Genomic DNA, 21635 nt, shown 5'->3' on the forward strand with positions numbered 1-21635 from the left:
ATTATTTCAACTGTAGGAAAATAAGTCAATTGGCTTCGCTTAAAACCGGTGTACCATCAATTGGGGTTTTCAGCGACTTTATTATAAATACTGCATCAGCGAAAACGGCAAGAAAGCGGTTCAGAAGTTCTCGTGATTTTCGCATCGAATGCCATGCCTCTTATCCTGCTACTCTCTCCACTCCTACGTTTAGGGAGACGCTGCCCCCCCCCCCCCCCCCCCATGCCCGTGCCTAGCTACGCCCATGTTAATTTTTAATGATAAGTACTTTATTTTAAGGTTGATTATAAATTTTTTTTATTGTTAAAAAATTCAATAGGTACCAAACACCTATATAGATTTGGCTGATTCTCCAAACCGCAAAATTTAGTTGTCCGGGCGTATAAACTACGCGCAGAGTTGCATATGTAGACCTTTGTATTTTTTTTATAGTAATATAAGATGTGATCTAACTGGGCCACTTAGATTCTGTAGAAAAACTTAATTGTAAATATAATTAAAATTAATTTAAAGGTCGAAAAATTTATTCCCTGGACGTGTCCTGTCCCCAGAGATCACTATAAATTCCACAAATACGATGAAATTCTAATTTTAAAGTAAATAAATTGTAAGAGTATAAACAAAATATTTATTAACCAACCTATAATTATATCGTTATATAAAAAGAAAAAGTCATTTTAAGGTTTGTCATGGCTCACATAGTGATTCCCTATACGCTTCACTTGGAGGCTCGTACCTCCCTAGTTATAAGAAGCACGTGCTTGCAGGTGCGCAGGGCGGGAGGTTCGGTAGCCCTCTAAACATCATGGAAGGAGGTAATACAATTCGTTGCTCCGTTTCCGAGTTACAAAGGAAAATATCTGATTCCCTCAACCTTGGTTCCTTACACAATTGATTCCCTATTCGCTAATTACAATGTCATTTCCAAAGTTAAGTTTGCTTACGGCCGTTCCCAATATTTGATCTATCTCTAGTTTTGCCCTACTAGAGATAGGAATAGCTCACAATTGACATTAGAGACTAATGTCTAATGTGAGTTATTCCTATCTCTAGTAGGGCAAAACCAGAGATAGATCAAATATTGGGAATGGCCGTTAGACACGATGTAAACGACGATAATGAGTATGGTTTTAAGTTAGACTATTTATTGTTTAACCTACATGCACAGTTTTTGTACAGCTCAGGAAAAACTAACTTTTTATTGATTCCCACTACATACATTTTGATGATAGGTACCCTGGGTATTTTAAGTAAGGAATCAAAATATTTTACATTTATTTACCTAATTGGTACATTCTGTATATTTTTACTAAAACAAATTACATTATCTTCATATACTGATACAAATAAATGACACCAATAAGTAAAATATATAAAAAAAAATTTTTCTTAAAGTCAAAATATTTCAAATAAATTCATTTTCCGTTCATTGTATTTGGTTTTAATTAACGAACAAGTTTAGTTTGAAGACCATTTTATACATGTTTATATTTAAATTGAACATGTTTATTTAGCTGAAAAAGCTTTTTTCTACTAGCTTTGTTGATTCCCCTAGGTTAGAAAAATTTAAATCAAAATATCTTCTAAAATTGTGAAGTGAAAGAGGGGCCAAATAGATAATTATTTTTATAATTCACATAAGAATAAGTGCCTGGATGACCGAGCTTTGCTCGGTATAGCAAACACTCATTGACTTCTACTGGTCCTTAAAACAATTAGTTGCCAACAAAATAGTATTATTATTCGCCAATAGATGTCAGGAAGAGTCATATTTTTCAGTTTATCGATTATCGATAAAACACGAATAAAAAGACATTTTCTGAAAATGATTCCTAGCTAGATCGATTTATCGCCCCCGAAACCCCCTATATACTAAATTTCATGAAAATCGTTGGAGCCAATTCCGAGATTCCAATTATATACGCTCAAAGACCGAAATCGCTCAATGAGCGAAAAAATGGCTCACAACGCGTTGTGGTCACGGTGAAACAGCCACGACGCGAAATTCGCGTCGTGGCTCTAATGAAAACGGCCACGACGCGTTCTGGCACTCACAAAAAGACCATAACGCGAAATTTGTGCCGTGACTCGTGGCTGATATACTATTCGTTTTTCTTGATTTATTCTTGATTGATTAATCATCTATAGGTATGGATGATTATATTTGAATTACCACGCGTACTACAAAATATTTTTACTTTTACTAAATCACTACATAATTATATTGCACTATTATTTATAAAATATCCATAATTCCATACTATACGTCCTAATATTATTACTGTATTTCTGGCGCAACGTAGTTGCGAGCATCAACTAGTAGTATTATATTTAAATTATATAAATAAAAATAAAGCTAAATTTTTATAATTTATTAAGATCAGATTACCTTATATTTAAAAAAAAACAACAAACAATAACACGTTGCGGCAGACAGACAGACAGTAATAATATTAGCACGGATATTATGGAACTATGGATATTTTCAAATAATAATGAAAAACACGATATGCAGAGATTTAGTAAAAGAAAAAATATTTTGTAGTACGCGTGGTAATTCAAATATAACCTTCCATACCTATGGACGATTAATCAATCAAGAACAAATCAAGAAGAAAAACGATTAACGAATAGCATATCAGCCACGACACGAATTTTGCGTTATGGTCTTTTTGTGATTGCCAGAACGCGTCGTGGCCGTTTTCATTAGGGCCACGACGCGAATTTCGCGTCGTGGCTGTTTCACTGTGACCACAACGCGTTGTGAGCCATTTTTTCGCTCATTGAGCGATTTCGGTCTTTGAGCGTAACATATATACAAGAATTGCTCGTTTAAAGATATAAGATATGCGATTATTGATTTTAAAAAATATGCAGAAATAAAAATATTCCAGGGAATCAACTAAATAATTAAAATTTGAAGATATGCCTATTTATACAGTCTGTCAAAAAAGTCATGAAATTAAAAAGTGGCAACATCGTAGTGTCATCCCTTTCAAATCAATGTAAGAAAAAAGGGATGACACTACGATGTTGCCACTTTTTAATTTCATGACTTTTTTGACAGACTGTAGTTTTTATGGTTTTTATTATTCGAAGATATAATATCACCAATTTGCAAGCATTTAAAGTTTAAACATAAAAGCGTGGACGAAGTCATGCAGCGATCTTCCGCAGGCCCTGTCCATTAACTTTAAGTACAGGGTCTTCTTACGATATAGAAAGGTTTTCCCGCCATAATATTATACTCGACACTGGCCATGGTTATGTATCCGAAGTGCCATTATAAGAAAAAAAATTAGTATTGACATTGACAGTACCTAAAAATGTGAAATGTCAAAGTTCACAAAAATTTATGTTGATAAAAACGATTTTGTGCATATCATTTTCATTATTATTGAAATAAGCAGCTAAAAGCAAAGGTATGGTTAATCTGCTCGATACTCTTATGATTAATACGGTGACGGAGGGAGCTGTGAATGTTTTACGCAACATAGTAAGTTCGATTTACTATCAGATACGTAGATTAGGATATCATCCATCTACAAGATTACTCTTACTCAATCGCCGACTAATCATTTGCAGGGTGTGTTTCAAAGTAAACCAGTCGAAGCTCCTAAGCCGATCGTTATCAGGATGTCGTTATGGCAGCTTGCTCAGGAAGCTGGGCCTTTTGTGCGCCTGGCGGGGCTCAGTGGGGCCAGCGCTGTCGTTCTCGGAGCGATGGGAGCTCACCGCACCTTCCCCGAAACGGAAACAAAGGAAGATCTCAAGAAAATATTTGAAACATCCAACAGATTCCACTTCCTCCACACCCTCGCTCTCATGACGGTGCCACTTTGCAGAAGACCCTATATAGTTAGTACTTTTTTTAACAATATTATTACCACTTAAAAAAATATTATTATTATACATTTTTCACCCTGCACCTGTCTGGTCATATACCAAAGACTTATATTAATACTTTGATCGCAGATTCCACCCTGCCTAGCATACGCCAACGAGATATCTCACTCTCGAGATAATTAAAAACTACTCGTCTCATAATGTCAAAATCTTGACCAAACTCTATACAAATGTCTTATTAATTCAATGGTAGATCTACACGAGATTTTTTTTTGTCATGCTAGGGTCAATAGAGATGAAGAGACAAACATCAAGAAAACATGTAGAGTGAGATATCTCGTTAGCGTATGCCGTATGCTAGGCAGGCTGGAAATGCTATTATATTCTATTGTTGTCGCGATCACCGGTGCGCTTATGGGGCTTGAAAAATTAAGATTTAAGATCTTGCATAATATTTTATCAATTTGTTTGATGTTTGATCCATAGTGTTTCTACTTCACTTCACTTTCATTGTGTTAATTGTTAATTCCTTCAGCAATGTTGTTATATCAGATTTTAGCTGTAGTTGTATTTGTTATTTTTATTTTAAATAATAACCCTTTGAATTTCCAGGCTGGGTCTTTTTTCATAGTTGGTATGGGTCTTTTCTGCGGCACATGCTACTACCACGCCTTCACCGGTGAAAGGCGTTTACGTCGGCTTACTCCGATTGGAGGTTCCTGCCTCATTCTCGGCTGGTTGGCAATGGTACTTTAAGATTTTGGTGTTTTTGTAGTCACTATCTATTGTTCGCTATTGGTTAAGGGAATGTAGCGGGAAGGGAGTGATAGTAAAGTCATTCCAATTATTTTGATTTTATTAGACGTGAGAATTATGTGACAAAGTAATGTTAAATGTACTGTACCATATTATATATATTTTAAGAGTTACTTAGTTACCCACAAACAACTTTTTCGTGTAAATAATACAATGCGAAAATAAAGGGATAATGTATCTGTACATGCATCAAGTATCAGCGACCATTGTAACAATTATTATTATTAGAGATCAATACTGTCACAGATACCTGAATTCCGAGGACTTTAATATAAAGAAGGTTAAAATATATATTGTAATCCTAAAATATATTTTTATTAATAACCTATCTTATACACCTTATATTCTACAGGTAGAGTGTGATTATTGGTTGGATGCGATGATACTTTCGACGTCGTTGTTACCACTTTAGTACTGACTAGTATAAAAAAGAAAAAACGTAATGAAATATATTGTTTACAGAGTTTATTGAAATTATTACATATTAAATTTTGCACTTTCCTTTACTCTTTATATGTTACCTATTCTCGAAACATACACCGTTTGGTAATAATAAATGCTATAAATATGTGTGCAGACCTGACCAAGATTTGGACGTTCTCGAGCTTACATGTGATGCAGTGCAAGCGAATGCCATACAGATGATTAGGTTCTGGTCACGAATGAGCACATCTGCACATTATTACGTCTATTATAAGTAAAGTCTAAATAAAGAAATATACAAAGCTATCACATTAAATTAACACAAAATATAATTATAAACATATCTCTATAATCTAAACAAAACAAAACTAGTTCACAGCACTCGAGCGTCTGTCTCATGGAAAAATAAATCACTCTGATTGCACATAAAGTCGTCGGCGGGGCGCACGATACTTCCCAGGGAATTTATAATATCACTAACCACAATCGCTCTTAGACAAAAAATCACTATGGGGTCGAACTCAATGAAAATAATCGAGAAAGTTCGAATCGTTCATGACAAATGGAAGGAGTGTTGGCCTTCTGAGGCTGCGAGGCGGAGCTTGGCGCGCATCACCTCCGCGCTGCTGTAGTCGGGCAACTTCAGGTAGTTAACACAAGTCATCACCGACGGCAAATACTCGTCGGGGTCCAGGGACGACTCGAGAGACTTACGCACCACAGTCAGCGGCGGATTCAATGCCTTGAAACCTGAAAGATAAGTGTGGACATGAGTTTCAAATACTGCAAATATATAGCGTTGAAAATGATACGAGTCTCTTTAGTTTTATGTAATTGTGCATCAAAAATGTATGTACTATCAGAGAAGTTGTATCCGAGTTACGTCAAACCCGACAGACAGATCACAATTAACATTAAATTGACATGATCCGACCATATGACGTTGGTCTGTCAACTGCCTAGGAATTAATTTCCTCTATGGTACAATTTGTTGGGGTTGCACTAAAGTGCTATCAGATCGATTTTGATTGGAAGTATACACTTTTTATCGTAACAAACACTTATGGGAGCTACCCTATGCGAGAGCTACGTTGCGGGCAACATCTAGTATCTAATATTTACCTCCAGTCGGTAGCCGGGGGCTTCCAGTGACGAACTGCAGGAAGAGTCTCTGCTCCTCTCTGGTGTACGAGGCGAGGATATCGATGAGCATACGAATGGCACGTGATTCGGCGTTGTAGCCGTGGTCGGGGCGTATACAGTCCGCCAGCATTCTTGGGTCCCAGCGTTGATCGCGACTTCCTATAGGAAAAAGACGTTTCTTTAGGTTTAGGACTTATTATACAAACAATATCCAAACTAATCTTATATCTTTAAATGAGCAATTCTCGTATATATAATTGGAATCTCGGAATCGGCTCCAACGATTTTCATGTATTTAGTATATAGGTGGTTTCGGGGCCGATAAATCGATCTAGCTAGGAATCATTTTTAGAAAATGTCATTTTCATCGAATACCGAGCTAAGCTCGGTCAAATAGCTAGTATTATATAATATGCGAAAGTGTGTCTGTCTGTCTGTATGTTACCTTTTTACGCCTAAATCGCTGAACCGATTTTGCTGTAATGTGGTATGGAAATACTTCGAGTCCCCGGAAAGGGCATAGGATACTTTTTATCCCGGGAAAAATTTACGGTTTCCGCGCGATAAACGAACTTTGGGCTGACATAGTCCAGGCATCAACTAGTTTTGATATATTATAGTGTCGAGTGTAGGTAAAAAGAAAACTTAAATTCTTGTGCTCTGTAGAGATAAGCAAATTGATTGTCGAAACTTAATGCCTCTTTAATAAATACGTAATACAATTATTAGTGAAACAATATAAGATTATGATATTTAATCCGCGAACTTAATGTTAACTCATATTCAAATGTATTCAAATTAGTATATCAGAAAGTCAATGCTGTCAATTTAAATAAATACAATGGCAATCTATTTTGAGCCCACTTTTAAAAAGATGTTTCAACCATTGTGTGTGTATGTTTGCGTGACGTACCTGACGAACTTCCGCAGAACACCTGCTCCAATTCCTCCGGGTAGAAAATCCTCAGATTGTTCAACGGGAATACCGATTCGAAACCCTCCTTGAATGCTTCCATTTGTTTTAGTACACCTAAAACAAACGAAATAAAAATAATGTGACTCACAATACATTAGGAAAATTATAAAAATATTTGAGTAAACACAAAATATAATATGCTAAACATACATTTTCCTCAAAAGTAAGTTATGACTTAGCATAGTTACCTATCTCTTCTCATGTTCAAGTATTTTCTTTTAATTCCATGAACAAATAGCATACCACAAAATCTAATATATATTATGGTATGGTTGTCAAAATAAATTGAGGCAACCCAAAAAGTTAAACAGTTCGAAACATTCTAGCATATATAAAAATTCAAAGTAGGTTTAATCACTATACCTTCATATAGCAGCCAGTGCGTGACGAGCCCAATATAGTCGTGCAGGTTGTGTGCGGTGACGGGCATATCGCGACCGCCGCGCCGCAGCTCCGTGCACCCGTCACCCGGCAGAATGAAGTCCAGACCGAGCTCCTCGATCGGACACCCGTCAAGTTCTAGCCCGTTTATCTGTAAATATTCATATCATGTAGTGCTACTACTAATGATGATGTTCGAGAGGATGAGTGGACATAATATTATGTTAAACAGTAGTTTGTCGCGCGAAAATTGCTAACAAAAGATTTTGGATGATATGCAGTAACTGTAGACCTACTACGACACCGTTTTGAGACTCAAACAGTCGTACGAGAATGCCGCGTCCTTCTCTAACAACGTCATTTTACGTTTGTTAGAGTAGGATGCGGCATTCTGTGTTACAAGCCCTGGGGGGGTGAGCCAAAATCTTTTCGTTTTCGCTTCGTTATAGAATCGCCGATGAAAATGTATGGAATTGACATAAGCGTTCGTTAATATGAGGGGAGAGTTATTACTCTCCCCTTTTAGTCTACAGCTTATACGACCCATGATCACGCAGAACCAGGCCATTTAGCCGAAACTTTTTCGTTTTCGCTTCGTTACATAATCGCCGATCAAAATGTATGGAATTGACATAAGACGAGTCGAACGTCAACGTCATATTCACGAACGCTTATGTCAATTCCATACATTTTCATCGGTGCCTGTGCCTGCTAAGTACTGCTAAGCCTGGCAAATGTAAAACAAAATACATATTATTAATTATTTTCTACTGAAGTTATTCCAAATAGGGTGCCACATTATACAGATAATTCATAATAATTATAATTATTGTTTTTCTGAATAATTGGTATAAATTATAAGTGATCTTTTATTCATACAACACTCACACAACTAGAGAGAGAGCATACGCTCTGAACCCTAGATTTAGACTGAATCCTATTATGTCATAGATCCATTATCTTTCAATCTAGTATACGTACCAAGTGCGCCCGATGTTCCGGCGTGTGTCTCGCGTCGTCGCGTATGGCGTGCGCGCGCTCGGCGACTTGTCGCAGGCGACACAGCGACCGCCACAGCTCGGGCGCGACGTGTCGCACGTCGCCCAAACCCAGCCACGCCTGCTCGCCCGTCAGCCACCGGTACATTGACACCGACAGCGGAATGTCCACCTACGCGATACAAGGAATTTAATGAAAATTTACCTATTATAGAGCAAGGAACTGAGTTATTATTTAATTAAATAAACATTATGCTCTGCAAAAATATGGAACTACCAGGTATTTTGAGCCGGTTTTTACACAATAAATAAACTGTCCATGAAAATAAATAAATTAAACGTCCATATAAATTAAAAGGACGACGGTTGATGACGTTATCAAAAAGAAATCATCTCAGGACTATAACAGTGGGGCTAAAATGGTCACATTTAGCAATTCCTCTCAATCAATTCAGCAAATCAATTGTCAAAACTGTCAAACTGACAAAATAATATGTCAAATTAGTACGAATTACTAGACATGAATTGCAAGCAGACTTGCATTTTGCGATTTAAAAAAAAATGAATCATATATGATTCTCCAAAGCGACCATTTTAGCCCCGCAAAACTTAACAAAAAAAATATTCACGGAACTTACCATTCTCGAATCCATGACAGCTTTAGCCATGAACTTGCCGAGGAAGCGGAACTTGGCCTTGACGCGGGAGAGATGGGAAGCGCGCGCGTTGCGGCCGACCGCCTGCGGGAACAGGCCGCACGGCCACGTCACGTACGTCGCGTCGGGCGCCGGCGTTGGTATCGACGTCTCCTTCTCGAGGTCAGACGGCTCAGGCGATCTGTCCTCGTCGAGGTTCAAAGCGTCGCGGACTGAAGACGCCAGTCGCGCCGCAGCGTCCGACGATCTATCGGTGACCACCGGCGGCTGACTCTTCACTATCTCCCCGCCGAACGACGTGGGCTTCTGCTTGAAGTTCTCGCTGCCGTGCCACAGGTCTAAATCGGCGCGTTGCAACTCCTGTGATACGAGCGCATAGAATTCCAGGGTAGGGCCCAAACCGGTGCCCACTTCGTTCTCGTACTGGATCTCAAGTAATGCCTAAAAAGATGTGAATTTTTTTTATTCAAACTGACTTTGAAATTACAGCCGAGCACTAACACGACTATGATTAATAGTCATAATAAAAAAACAGACTGATTCTTTTTCAAAAGTAAATAATTATTACATCAAGAAATTTTGATGGCAACGAAAAATAAGTCAATGACTCAAGTCGATTTAAAGTTCAACACCAATAATTTGCTTTTGAGGTCTACTCAAAAATAGTTTCCGCACAAATTATCAGACGATGTGTAAAAAATGACAACTGTCATAGTGTACCTTGGAATGCGCGAACTCGTGCATAACATGTTCGGCCTGGCGCAACACGTTGTCGCGTTGCACGGTGCGCTTGCGGCGGTCGAGGCGCGGGGCGACCCGCTCGTCGGCGCCGCCCGCCGCGCGCTCCCCGCCCGCCTCCAGCAGCCGTTGTAGCGCGCGGTCCCGGTCGAACGACACCACGTAGAATAGCAGGTGACGACACTCGAACGGGAATATGAATGGGCTGCAATCATATAAATTGTGATAATCGTTGCATAGTCTTTTATACGACTTTCTTATCATTGAAGACATAAAAATTACACAAATTAATTTATGTGATTATTATTTATTAATAAAACTACCATAACTTACCATGAATATGCGACTCGCTTTAACCACGGGGGCAAGTTGCCTGTCATTATCACTAGAGGATCTTGAAGTTGTCTGTTGGCTTTGGCAGCGAGCTGTAACCAAAACATTTACTTAGATTTTGTTTACCCGTTTGTAACAAAAAATACGCTGTGATTTCTATTCTTGTCTTTCGAGCTACTTATTCTATGTATCAGACAAAGACAAAATATAATATAGGTTATATTTTATTGTTTAAATTAGTTTAGTAATAAATATTTTTAACCGACTCTCAAAAAAGGAGCAGGTTCTATGTTCGGCTGTGGATATATATTTTTTTTGTTAGTAGGCTAAGGGGCTGTTTCACCACTTCTTGATAATTTCCGGATAGGCTATCCACCACTTAACTTGACAGACTGTGACTTGATACGTTGTGGATAGACTATCCGGCACTTTATCAGGACACCACTTCCTGATACAAGTGCCGGAACAGGCCCTAAATGTAGAAGTGTTAATACCTTGGCGTTGACGAACTCCGCGTTGGGCACCAGCGGGCGGTGGTCGGGCAGGCAGGGCGCGCGGTACAGCGTGTGCCAGTGGCGGGACAGTGCGTGCAGCGCCCGCAGCAGGCTCAGTGCGGGCAGCGACGCGTCGCGCACCTCCGCGCCCAGCGAGCACCCGCGACGCAGCAGCGCCACTAGCGGCGAACCGCGACTCGGTACCACGCCCTCTGTTCATTCAAGAGTACATTAGCATTTATTTAGCATGATGTGCTTCCAACAATACATGACATAATTACAATTAAGAATACTTTATTATACTGTTGTTGTTTAAACATCTTTGTCAATAATTATTGTCTTGATTTATTAACAAAGTAATCATACAAACAATGACAACTATAAGTGATATTAAAGCAACATACAAAGTGTAACAAAACTAAGTGATAATAGGTTTTGTATGTGTTCCTTCTTATAATATAAAGATCACTGTGAAAGTAGCAGGGCTGAAAAAAAGCATTTTTTTGGAACAAAGTTCCTTATTTGTGTTTTGTATGGACAAGCGCCCGTGCGTCAAGAATTTTCCCACACAAAAGTAAAAAGAAGTTACTCTTTCAGCGCTGCCACAGGCCACTCTATACTAGTGGTTCTTAAACCTTTTAGTCACGGCCATTTTATCAAATGTTTGTCTAGCCGGGGACCACCCGGTTGGTTTACCTAAACTAAGGGTTTTTTTAATTAGGAAACAAGGACAACTTTATAATTAGCACTCATTTTTTTATTTAGCAAAAAGCAAAAATTTGATTTTAATTAAATGTGATTTATGTTACTGCACAGTCCATACTTTTTACTAATTTCTGAATTCTCACAAATTATTAGGATGGCTTTGCGGACCACTTGGAATGCCTCCAGGGACCACCAGTGGTCTGCGGACCACCGGTTAAGAACCACTGCTCTATACTTATAGGGGACCCATACACATCCTAAAGTATTATCACTTAGTTTTGTTAAATTGTATATTCCGTCCGAGTTTAGGCCTGTCTCATATTAGAGAAATATACCATATTCGCAAAAAGCCATCTAACACTCAATTACGTCAACATATAACATACCATTCCACAGGAGATCAGGTTTACGTCTAGATGAGATCTTGGTGGGCTGGCCCTTGCCCTTGCGCGAGGCGGACGCCTCTGCCCGCTGCTCGCTCGCCTCCACCGCGCGGTAGTATATCGTGTGAGTCTGCACCCATATGCCGGCGTTCGCTGGAAACGGGCATACTTATTACTTAATTGAATATCGAGGCATATAAAAAAAAACTAACAAAAATAATTACTGTGATACATACAACATTTGACTATGTAGCGCATTTTCAGGGACAAAATATTGAATATTTTAATCAAAATAGATAAAATAGTTAAAGGCGTGGTCACATATTTTGAGGTATGGAATGAGCATAAATGATTTTTTTGTCCTTCCTTATTCTGAGTTCTGAATTTATAGTGTTACGTGCTAGGGTTCGAAGGATTTGGAGAGAAAGACCTGCTGACTCTCTTGAAGACTTTATTCACGAGCACTAGGTCTACAAAAAGCACTATGTCCAATACTCTAAGCACTATCACTGTCCTAGGTCGTAGCCAAGTCGTACGTTCCCCTAGAATCACTTTTTGATCACTTGTTTCTTTCTCACTTCGAAGTCGCCTTGATGATAGCTCGTATCGAACTGATTGTCGGCCTGTCCTCCTGCGACTATTTATATGGGTCGAGGCGAGCCCTAGACCGTACGAGAACATTCCTTCCCGAATGTACACTATTCGCGTAAACAAGTGTGGAATCTTTCTACAAAGTTCGAGCATGTACTCGCGCACCTAACGCCATCTAGTATCGAGTAGGGGATTTATGTTGTCTGTGTAGTGTGTCCCCTCGATAAGTTTCGCTGGTTTGACGCCAGATGGCTCTGTGTGTTCGTAACAATAGCATAAAAAATGTTGTAGTTATAGCTGTATAATACCTAGTGGTGTCTCGGTGTCTGTATCGGCGTCGGCCTGCTCGCCGAACTGCCGCACCGCCTGGTACACAGTCATGTTGTACGGCAGCACCGTGTCGCCTATCAGAAACTCTAGCTTGTGGTCCGAGCTGAAAATAAATGAACAGGTGTCAAAAAAAAAGTCATGAATATACGATTCAATTTAATGAATACAAGACATGGTCATAAAGATAAAGGTTGAACTCAATAAATTGGCAATTTGTATTCAGTCCGTTGCATGCCGGCGTCAACTGGCCATGGCGTCGCATTTTGTAGTAAATAAATGTATACGTCACATATAGTCAGTAATATTCTGACAAAATTATTATTAATCTTGGCGATTTTCTGGCCCTGATTTACAAAGGGTGATTCGACTTGGATTCGACAACTAAGCGGGCCCCTAGACGATCAATCACGTATTGTAAAATATTATTGACCGTCTAGAGTTGATATTGAACGCACCTTTCAATCTTATTGTCAAATAAATTATTCAATACAATTGTTTAATGATATTGCAAAATAAAATTGATCGTCTAGGAGCCCACTAATGCGCACGTCTAACGTTGACGAATAACAAAGCGGTAGATTTGCAAATCCTATTCCAACGGGAATTATGACTCAACGACTACTCGTCAAGTACTCACTCTGGCGGATGGTGCGGCGGCGTGGCGAGGGCGTCCTCGACATCGTCGTCGGAGGCGGGCTCGTCGTCCGAGTGTGCGCCGGCGCAGCCCTCGCGCGACCGCGGTTGCGCGTAGCCGCGTTGTGCCAGATACCTGATTTATTAAATACAAATTAATATAAAAAGTTTTACTAATATTATAAATGCGGAGATGATTGTCCTGCTTTTATATCATTATGTTTCAATCCGTTTTCAGATATCAGATGAATTGATATCTACTATCTAGCAGAAACTAACCCTTGTGAAAATTTTGTTGTCGACTCAATCATTTCTTTGGCTTAGAGCCAAAGAAATGATTGAGTCAGACACACTAGGCTAAATTACGCCGGCGTAAATTTCGCCGCGTTTAAATTGCATACCAAATACGGGCCGAATACGAGGGGTGACACACTATTACGTCGCGTTTTGTATGCGTTTGACATTTGCGGCGGAAATTACGCCAGCTTAATTCAGCCTAGTGTGTTTAGACACTTTAACTAAACGTATAAGTATACATCACTGACCTCCATTATACAAGTACGCTGGACTGATGATACCCTTTGAAATGACAGCTATTTTTTGTGCCTATTTGAAGCGGAATCAGCTCCCCCATTATTAGGGCTAGGAACTAAATTTGACGTAAAAATTACGTCGTGTTGTCGCCATATTGACGCTGATAGCAGTAGTGGGAGCATTTGGAACTAATACTAGTGATGTACAACTGTCTTTTCTATTATAGATGAAATGTTTCCAGATTCAGATAATGTCGACCATTAGGACAAAAATATTTAATTGAATAATACAAACGCTACATATTTGTATTAAAGATTACAGACTTCCTCTCCGTAATTTAGATAGGCGTAATAAATCAACAACGATTTCATACGTAGATAACGTGAAGTAGCAGTACCTATCTATAATCCATTTATTTTTAGCAGTTAGCACTACGAAAAACTAAAAACAAAACTGAAGATAAGCTTCTAACGAAAACTTTGTTGTATTGTATTTTCTAATTTCATTTCTAATAATATAAAAGTAGTGCTACAGTGTATCGTATTAAAGCTGAACAAAGCTGAATAAGTGTTCTGTGTGATTAGACCCTAACTAATCTCATCATATTATATTATAAAGCGGAAGAGTTTGTTTGTTTGAACGCTCTAATCTCAGGAACTGCTGGTCCAATTTGAACAATTATTTCAGTGTTAGACAGCCCATTTTATATATTTTATCACGCTGAGACTAATAGGAGCTAAGAAATAGAGGAAAATGTGGAAAAAGCGGGGGAATGTATAACGTGAAGGATTATATAGGATGAAGGATTATATAATACTTTAACATTATTTATTAGTTACCGTTACACAGTTACAGTCTGTCAAGAAAGAGTAGACGCTGAAATAAATTTTCCAAACATAATCACGATGAAATGGTAGTTTTGCGCCTTGTATTTTCACAGAGAACGTTTATAAACTTCAAATAGTAACGGCAAGCGGTAGTAGCAATTTTCGGACGCCAACCAGGCTTTTTAATTTTTTTCAACCATAATTCCAGTCTTCCTTCGTCAGACGGAAACCTGACAATTATTTTAAGAGCACAATATGTATTTGATAATAAAAATCGGTTATCGGAGATTTCAATACAATTACTATAGATATCGATAAGTTTTATCGACAGAAAACTGCAGCACTATTGAATTATATTGTTTATCAAAAATTGGTAAAACAAAGGTAAATACGAGGGCTGCTATTTATGTATCCGGAATTAAAAAAAGAAACAAACATATATCATTTAATATGGTTTTATTGCTTTTCAAAATATTCGCCGCGATGATCGACACGCTTTTGCATACGCTGGAACCAATTTTCATAGCACTTTTTCCATTCTGATTGAGGTATCTCCAAAACGTGCTTTTTGAACGCATCAACAGCCACTTCGCGGCTCGAAAAACGTTGACCACGTAATTTGTTCTTCGCGTATGGAAATAAAAAGAAATCGTTAGGTGCCAAATCAGGGCTGTACGGCGGATGACCAGTCAATTCGATCTTTTGACCCTCCAAAAACTGAGTTGTTTCAGCTGAGGTGTGACAGCTAGCATTGTCGTGATGTAATATGATTCTGCGTTGTCGGTTGTCCTTTCTTATTTCTTCAAAGACTTCTGGTAAACAAATGGTCGTATACCATTCAGAATTAACCGTTTTACGATTCTCTAATGTCCATTAATTCCAAAAAAACAGGCGACCATTTGCTTCAAAGTACTTTTTGCACGAGTAACTTTTGTTGGTTTCGGCTCATCTTGGAACACCCACACCGTTGACTGTTGTTTAGTTTCGGGGTCATATGCATAGATCCAAGATTCATCACCTGTGTAGATATTATAAACGGCTTTTGACGTACCACGGTTGTATTTTTTTATCATTTTTTTGCACCAATCGACACGAGCCCGTTTTTGATCGATTGTCCAGTTGTGCGGAATCCAACGCGAAAATATTTTTTTTACAGCCAAATGTTCGTGTAATATCTTATGTATGCTCGTCATACTTATGCCTAAGGACGCCTCTATCTCGCGATATGTAACATGACGATCACGCATTATTAGTTCCCGCACAGCATCTATATTTTGTGGGACAACAGCTGTTTTTGGGCGACCTTCTTTATTTTCATCCGTGAGCCGCCCACGATTAAACTCACTGTACCAGTGATAAACAGTGGTTTTTGATGGTGCTTCATCTCCAAAAGTTGCGGTGAGTTGAATAAAGCACTGTTGTTGATTTAGCCCACGCCGAAAATCGTAGTAAATCATTGCACGAAAATGTTCACGCGTTAAATCCATGGCAAATGAAGACACGCAATTTTCAAAATGACGCCACAATGGAAAAATAATTGACAGTCACATGAAACAAAATGTATTCTTTAACCAAAGAGTTCTATTTTCAAATGTTGTAATTACTTTTTAAATATTGTTCTTGTAAGTGGCCAGTTCCGGATACATAAATAGCAGCCCTCGTATGTGGTGAATACGGTATAATAAGATTAGTGCCACATTTTTAAGTGCCTATATTATCAATAAAAGTTTAATATCGTAGAAATGAGCTGTTAAAATCACTTACTTGTGAAATGTAACCCCACATCCCTTTTTGTACCGTGTTTTACATAACATACACCCTTTCATTGTTTAACTATGAACTATCACCACTTATATATATATATATATATATATATATATATATATATATATATATATATATATATATATATATATATATATATATATATATATATATATATATATATATATATATATATATATATATATATTACTTAATCGCGTAAAACCTTTTAAAACACTTTAAAAACACGAAAACAATTCGGTTCGGTTACCAATGGTTACGTCAAATTTAGTTATCTGTCCTAATAATGGGGGCGCTGATTCCGCTTCAAATGGCACAAAAAAAAGTGGGTATCATAGATCCAGCGTACTTGTATAATGGAGATCAGAGGTATACATACTTTAACATGACATGAGTACAACTCTCACCTCTCAATGGCTTGGACTAAAGCTAGGGGGTCTATCCGAACGACGCCACCCTTCCACTGTTTCAGGTTTGAGCAGCTCGGATGACGTTTGAGATCACACTGAAAACAAATATTTTTTGTAAATATATTTATATACTACAGAGCTAATAAAACAAAATATAATGTATGCAGTAGTAAGTAGGAGGAATTCAGCGTAAACAATACAGTTTACATGTGCTTGTTGTAAGTATTTTTAAGTTTCATGTAAGTCACTGGTTCTTTTATCACAAATGCTCTGTATTCTTTTTTAGTAAGACGAAAAGACACAAACAATTACAGGTGCTACATTTCGCAAAAATACAAAGCAGTGATGACGCATCCCCAACACTTAGCATCCATTCAAGACAATATAAAAAAAACACAGACTCACCATGAGTTGGTGCGTATTGAAGAACTTGAGCGCGGAGGTTGCAGGCCGCGCGGGGAGATCGTGCACTCGCACGGGGAACTGTTCGAGGTGGGACACGCACGCGTTGACGCGGGAAACTAACGCCGCCAGCGCGCCCGCCCCACTCCCCGCGCCGATCACGCTCGCACGCTCTGCCCATGCACTGTCGCTGCAGAAAAAAAATTAAAGTTAGACAGGTCAGATTTGAAATAGTAATAAATAGTTACGCTGCGTAAATATCTTATTTGTGTGTATAACTGTAATGATAATAAATAAAATGAGCCGATATACAAATGTGGATCTCCTTATTACAAAGGGGTTTAGGTATAGTCGTAAAATTCTTAAAAAGCACCCAGCAATGATTTTTAATATGTATGTTTTCACTTTAACTTAACAAAAAACAACTTCGACCTTCGTCTCTCTCCTGAGGTGCGATTCAGACGACGCAATTTTTTACCAAAACGATCCACATTCTGTCTTTTTTTTTAATGTTACAAAATTACCAACGATAAGATTTAAAAAAAAAAGTTTCTTTTTTTTCAATCCGACGCAAGGTTATAAACTCACTCGGCCACAAGCGGCAGGTCAGCGAACACGTGCAGGAACAGACGCAGGCGCTCCTCGCACGCGGCGGTCTGCTCGCTCGACTCGCGCGACTCCTCGTCCTTGTCTTCCGTCACCTCTGCCTCGGGGTCCACGCCCGTCAGGAACTGCAGTAGAGCGCCTAGCACACCGGAATGGTTGATCTACGGAAAGAAAACAATATATTATAATATACCGAAAATTGTTTAAGTTTAAGACACGCACATTTTCCGTATTCGAATGTATGGACAGTATACAATGCTTTAACTGCCGCACACGTTCGTTTTTCTCCGTACGGAACGAATTCCGCACGTACGTTTAAAGTGCAAGTCGCGCGTGAATAAAACGAACATTTGCGCTGGTCTCACGGAATTCCGAATACGAAAAACGAATTCGTAAATCGCATACGGAAAATGTATGTATGCAGCCAGCCTTAATGTAATAAGAAAAAATAACCGAGTTATTATTATGCAACATGAATTTATTTTTTACTAACAGAAAAAGATAGCTTTAATGTTTGACAAAAGAAGACATGAACTGAACGTTTTATAGTAATTTGTCAAGACGTACGGTGTAAAGTGACGGTATAATTGTATCAATGTATCATGTTGACCAACGACTAACGATATCCTCACCTCAAACGGCGACACGTCGTGGTCGCGTAGCGTGTCGCGCAGGCGGCGCAGCGCGGAGGCGGGTCGGGGGCGGGGCAGTGCTGCGGCGAGCGCGGCCAGCTGCTCCAGCGCACCGCCGCCGCCGCTCAGCGCTCCCCACTCCCCGCGCAGACGGCCCGCGCGCCATGTTATCCATTCGCGGACTTTCTCTCTGTAATAGCAAATGATTTTGTTAGGATACTGAAACAATTATAAAAATTAAGAGGCCTACTCGCAGGCTCTCTAATGTCTATATCGCTGCTTTGTCAGCACCGTACGCGTCGAACACACCGTATAGTACACGCGTACGGTGCAGATGAATGTGAAAGGTTTCACATCATTTCATACAACATACAACTAATATTCTAAAATGCGGCGCGTTCGGCGCGTACGTGCTAATAAATGTGCGATCACCTTAGATGCGATGAACTTAAAAAAACTCGATTTACAAACACTTACTTGTTTTGTACGGTGAGATTGGTGGATTGATGCGGGGAGGCGAGCAGGCCGGACTCCTTATGCGAGTGCGGCGAGCGGCCCCAGCGCGACGGGTTGAGCGAGGACAAGAAGGAGGACGTTTTCGACGTGCCGCTCATACGACTCGCCGAACGGGACGCGGACGGTACACTTGATGCTGCGAATAATTTAAATAACTTGTAAAAAAGTTTCGTTATGTTAAAAATGATTTTTTAAATTCCGATACGTATATTAGAAGAGTCATATAAAAAAGATAAAAGAAACAGCGGAGCAGAGTAAGGAGGCAAAACAAATACCGCAATAACTGTATAGCAACCACAATGCATCCATACTAATATTATAAATGCGAAAGTATGTCTGTCTGTTACCTCTTCACGCCGAAACCGCTGAACTTACTGAAATTTGGTAAGGAGATACTTTGAGTCCCGGGAAAGGGCATAGGATACTTTTTATTTCGAAAAACGTATGGTTACCGCGCGATAAACAAATTTCTGAGCAATGTAGTTATGAGCATCAACTAGATAAATTATACTTCCATGATGGATAACGATAAATCTTTTGTCACACATTTGTCTATCTGTATCTAAATGCGAATTGATAATATAATACGTACAGTGCGACGCGACCGCGGCGACGGCGGCGACGGACGGTAGCGGGTGCGTCACGTTGTGCGGCGCCGCGTCGTCGCGCCGGCGTCCGTGCCGCCCGCTAGTGCCGCTGGACCGCTTGATCGCGCGCTTGCGTTTCAACATCTCTGCCAACTGTAGCGGACTACTGGAACTGAAATGTCAATAAACGTAAAACGTTAGTATTAAATGCAAAATATATTATTAAGTAATCGAATAATTCTTATTGTTAAGCAACTAAGGGTAGGTTGCACCAACTTACTTTAACTATAACTGTAACTTCAACTACAATGCAAAATGTGAAATCTTTGGTTAAGGTTAAAAATGGACGCCATCAAGACGCCATATTTAACCATAAACATAGAGCTCGACAAGGCTTTAAATGCACGTGACGAAAAAAGGAACTACCGCTGTCATCATACAAAAACGCCATTTTTGACAGTTCTCCTTTACCAGCAGCGCCCCCGCCCACGTTCTTATAAAGCCTTGTCGGACCAGCAATGTCAAATTCTGTGGTCAAAGTTAAGGTTATAGTTAAATTAGCCTTAACTATAACCATAACTTTAACCATGCCTCTGGTGCAACCCAACCTAAATAACTATCACGGGCAGGTAGAAATTAATTTTTGCGTGCAACTGAAAGAACTAAGTAGTTATGGGTCAGCGGTAGAGTTGGTATCAGCTTAGCAGACTATACAAACAGTGAAATCAATGACATTTTTAGGCTTTCCGTTTAAAAATATAAACTTACCGGTGTACTGATGTTGATTGTGGGTGTGTCGATGCCGATGTCGCTGGTTCAGACACGTTCGCTTCACTGGCTGCCACTGTTACAATGAAAATGTGTGTATTTAATAACCCAAACGTGAAATAGCTTAAGACAAAATATAGTAACTTCGACTAATTTAGCATCGCAAAAATATCCTCGCCTATACTTGGATAAATGGATGCAGCTTCAAAATAATTTATTGTCTTCCCTTATACTACGCAGCGCTATCTGTAAGTTATAAAGACATTCTACATACACAGCACTGCACACACAAATGTGAAGAACAAACACACACAAATAGAAAGAAAACTATACAATTATCTTCATTACTAATAACTTACAAAGTGAACTAGCGATGAACGATCCCGAAGTTGAGAATGCGAGTGACATATTGCTATGATCGAGCGTTGCTGATGTGGATGCGGGCGGGGACGCGCCGCCGCTCGACCGGACACTCGAGCCGCTTGGCGACTGCAAATAGACACATTTGTTATAGCCACAAGACAATAAAGTTGACAAATTTTATAGCCAACCTACAAGACAATAAAGTTAACTAATATCACTTAAGCCAATCGATTACGACTAATATTGACGGGAACAACTAATCTAGCACCTAGATGTAGGCACTTGTGCCAGTTAACCATAGTCCGTACTGAGTTAAAATTGATCGTTGATTTTATCTCTCTTGTTCTTTGTTATGGAAAAAGTCACAATACTATTATGGTCCAAAAAATTATAGAATAAAAATTAACAGTAGCTTTCTCACGGGGTCATCACACGTTTAGAACATTATGAGCTCACCTTGATCTTAGTTTGCCTCTGCGCGACGGGCTGCGGCGCGCGCTCCGCCAACTGCGCCACCTGGTGCAGGACTCCCTCGCGGCGGAACTGCGCGCCCATCTCCTCCGGCAACCGCTGCATAAGGATCTCGGCCAGCTGCAGGGAGCCAACCACGATGCGCAGGTCAGTGGAAGCCATCATGCCCGCGATGTGTGAAGATATCACCTGCCGCAATAAAAATGGATGGTGAGAAAGAGATTTTATTAAGTTCTTGAGACATCGTACTCAAGACTAATTAAAAATGAAAAACCTCTGCCTTATCGT

At 39.3% G+C, this 21635-nt stretch overlaps 2 protein-coding genes across 6 annotated transcripts in view; one reads left to right on the forward strand and one right to left on the reverse strand.

Moving 5' to 3' along the window:
- The first annotated feature begins 3357 nt into the window (after positions 1-3357).
- Positions 3358-4819, forward strand: LOC121729924 (transmembrane protein 256 homolog). Its single transcript, XM_042118644.1, has 3 exons — positions 3358-3496; positions 3586-3858; positions 4459-4819. Exons 1-3 carry the CDS (start codon positions 3425-3427, stop codon positions 4600-4602), a joined length of 489 nt encoding a protein of 162 aa, XP_041974578.1. The 5' UTR covers positions 3358-3424; the 3' UTR covers positions 4603-4819.
- Positions 4820-5112: 293 nt separating this feature from the next.
- The window catches only part of LOC121729912 (E3 ubiquitin-protein ligase TRIP12), a 57810-nt gene continuing 41287 nt past the window's right edge, over positions 5113-21635 (reverse strand). For all 5 annotated transcript variants that reach the window (XM_042118619.1, XM_042118616.1, XM_042118617.1 and 2 more), the window contains exons 19-39: positions 21333-21536; positions 20873-21002; positions 20514-20589; positions 19751-19917; positions 19120-19294; positions 18643-18832; positions 17993-18171; positions 17408-17594; positions 17000-17097; positions 13451-13582; positions 12792-12916; positions 11896-12045; positions 10805-11016; positions 10311-10402; positions 9960-10182; positions 9222-9680; positions 8567-8755; positions 7568-7736; positions 7142-7258; positions 6208-6387; positions 5113-5835 (exon numbers count right to left, since the gene is read on the reverse strand). In XM_042118619.1, the coding sequence (XP_041974553.1) occupies positions 5639-5835; positions 6208-6387; positions 7142-7258; positions 7568-7736; positions 8567-8755; positions 9222-9680; positions 9960-10182; positions 10311-10402; positions 10805-11016; positions 11896-12045; positions 12792-12916; positions 13451-13582; positions 17000-17097; positions 17408-17594; positions 17993-18171; positions 18643-18832; positions 19120-19294; positions 19751-19917; positions 20514-20589; positions 20873-21002; positions 21333-21536 (3651 nt within the window). In that variant the 3' untranslated portion in view covers positions 5113-5638. The remainder of the gene's footprint in view (positions 5836-6207; positions 6388-7141; positions 7259-7567; positions 7737-8566; positions 8756-9221; positions 9681-9959; positions 10183-10310; positions 10403-10804; positions 11017-11895; positions 12046-12791; positions 12917-13450; positions 13583-16999; positions 17098-17407; positions 17595-17992; positions 18172-18642; positions 18833-19119; positions 19295-19750; positions 19918-20513; positions 20590-20872; positions 21003-21332; positions 21537-21635) is intronic.

The sequence above is a fragment of the Aricia agestis genome, chromosome 8, assembly GCF_905147365.1.
Source record: "Aricia agestis chromosome 8, ilAriAges1.1, whole genome shotgun sequence".
In the NCBI taxonomy this organism is placed as follows: Eukaryota; Metazoa; Arthropoda; class Insecta; order Lepidoptera; family Lycaenidae; genus Aricia; species Aricia agestis.

Excerpts from the sequence above, each read along its gene's own strand:
- LOC121729924 (XM_042118644.1), top strand. The coding sequence starts at position 3,425 with ATGGTTAATCTGCTCGATACTCTTATGATTAATACGGTGACGGAGGGA. Across the intron at positions 3,497-3,585 it reads TGAATGTTTTACGCAACATA|GGTGTGTTTCAAAGTAAACC; the intron begins GTAAGTTCGATT and ends AATCATTTGCAG. Across the intron at positions 3,859-4,458 it reads TTTGCAGAAGACCCTATATA|GCTGGGTCTTTTTTCATAGT; the intron begins GTTAGTACTTTT and ends TTGAATTTCCAG.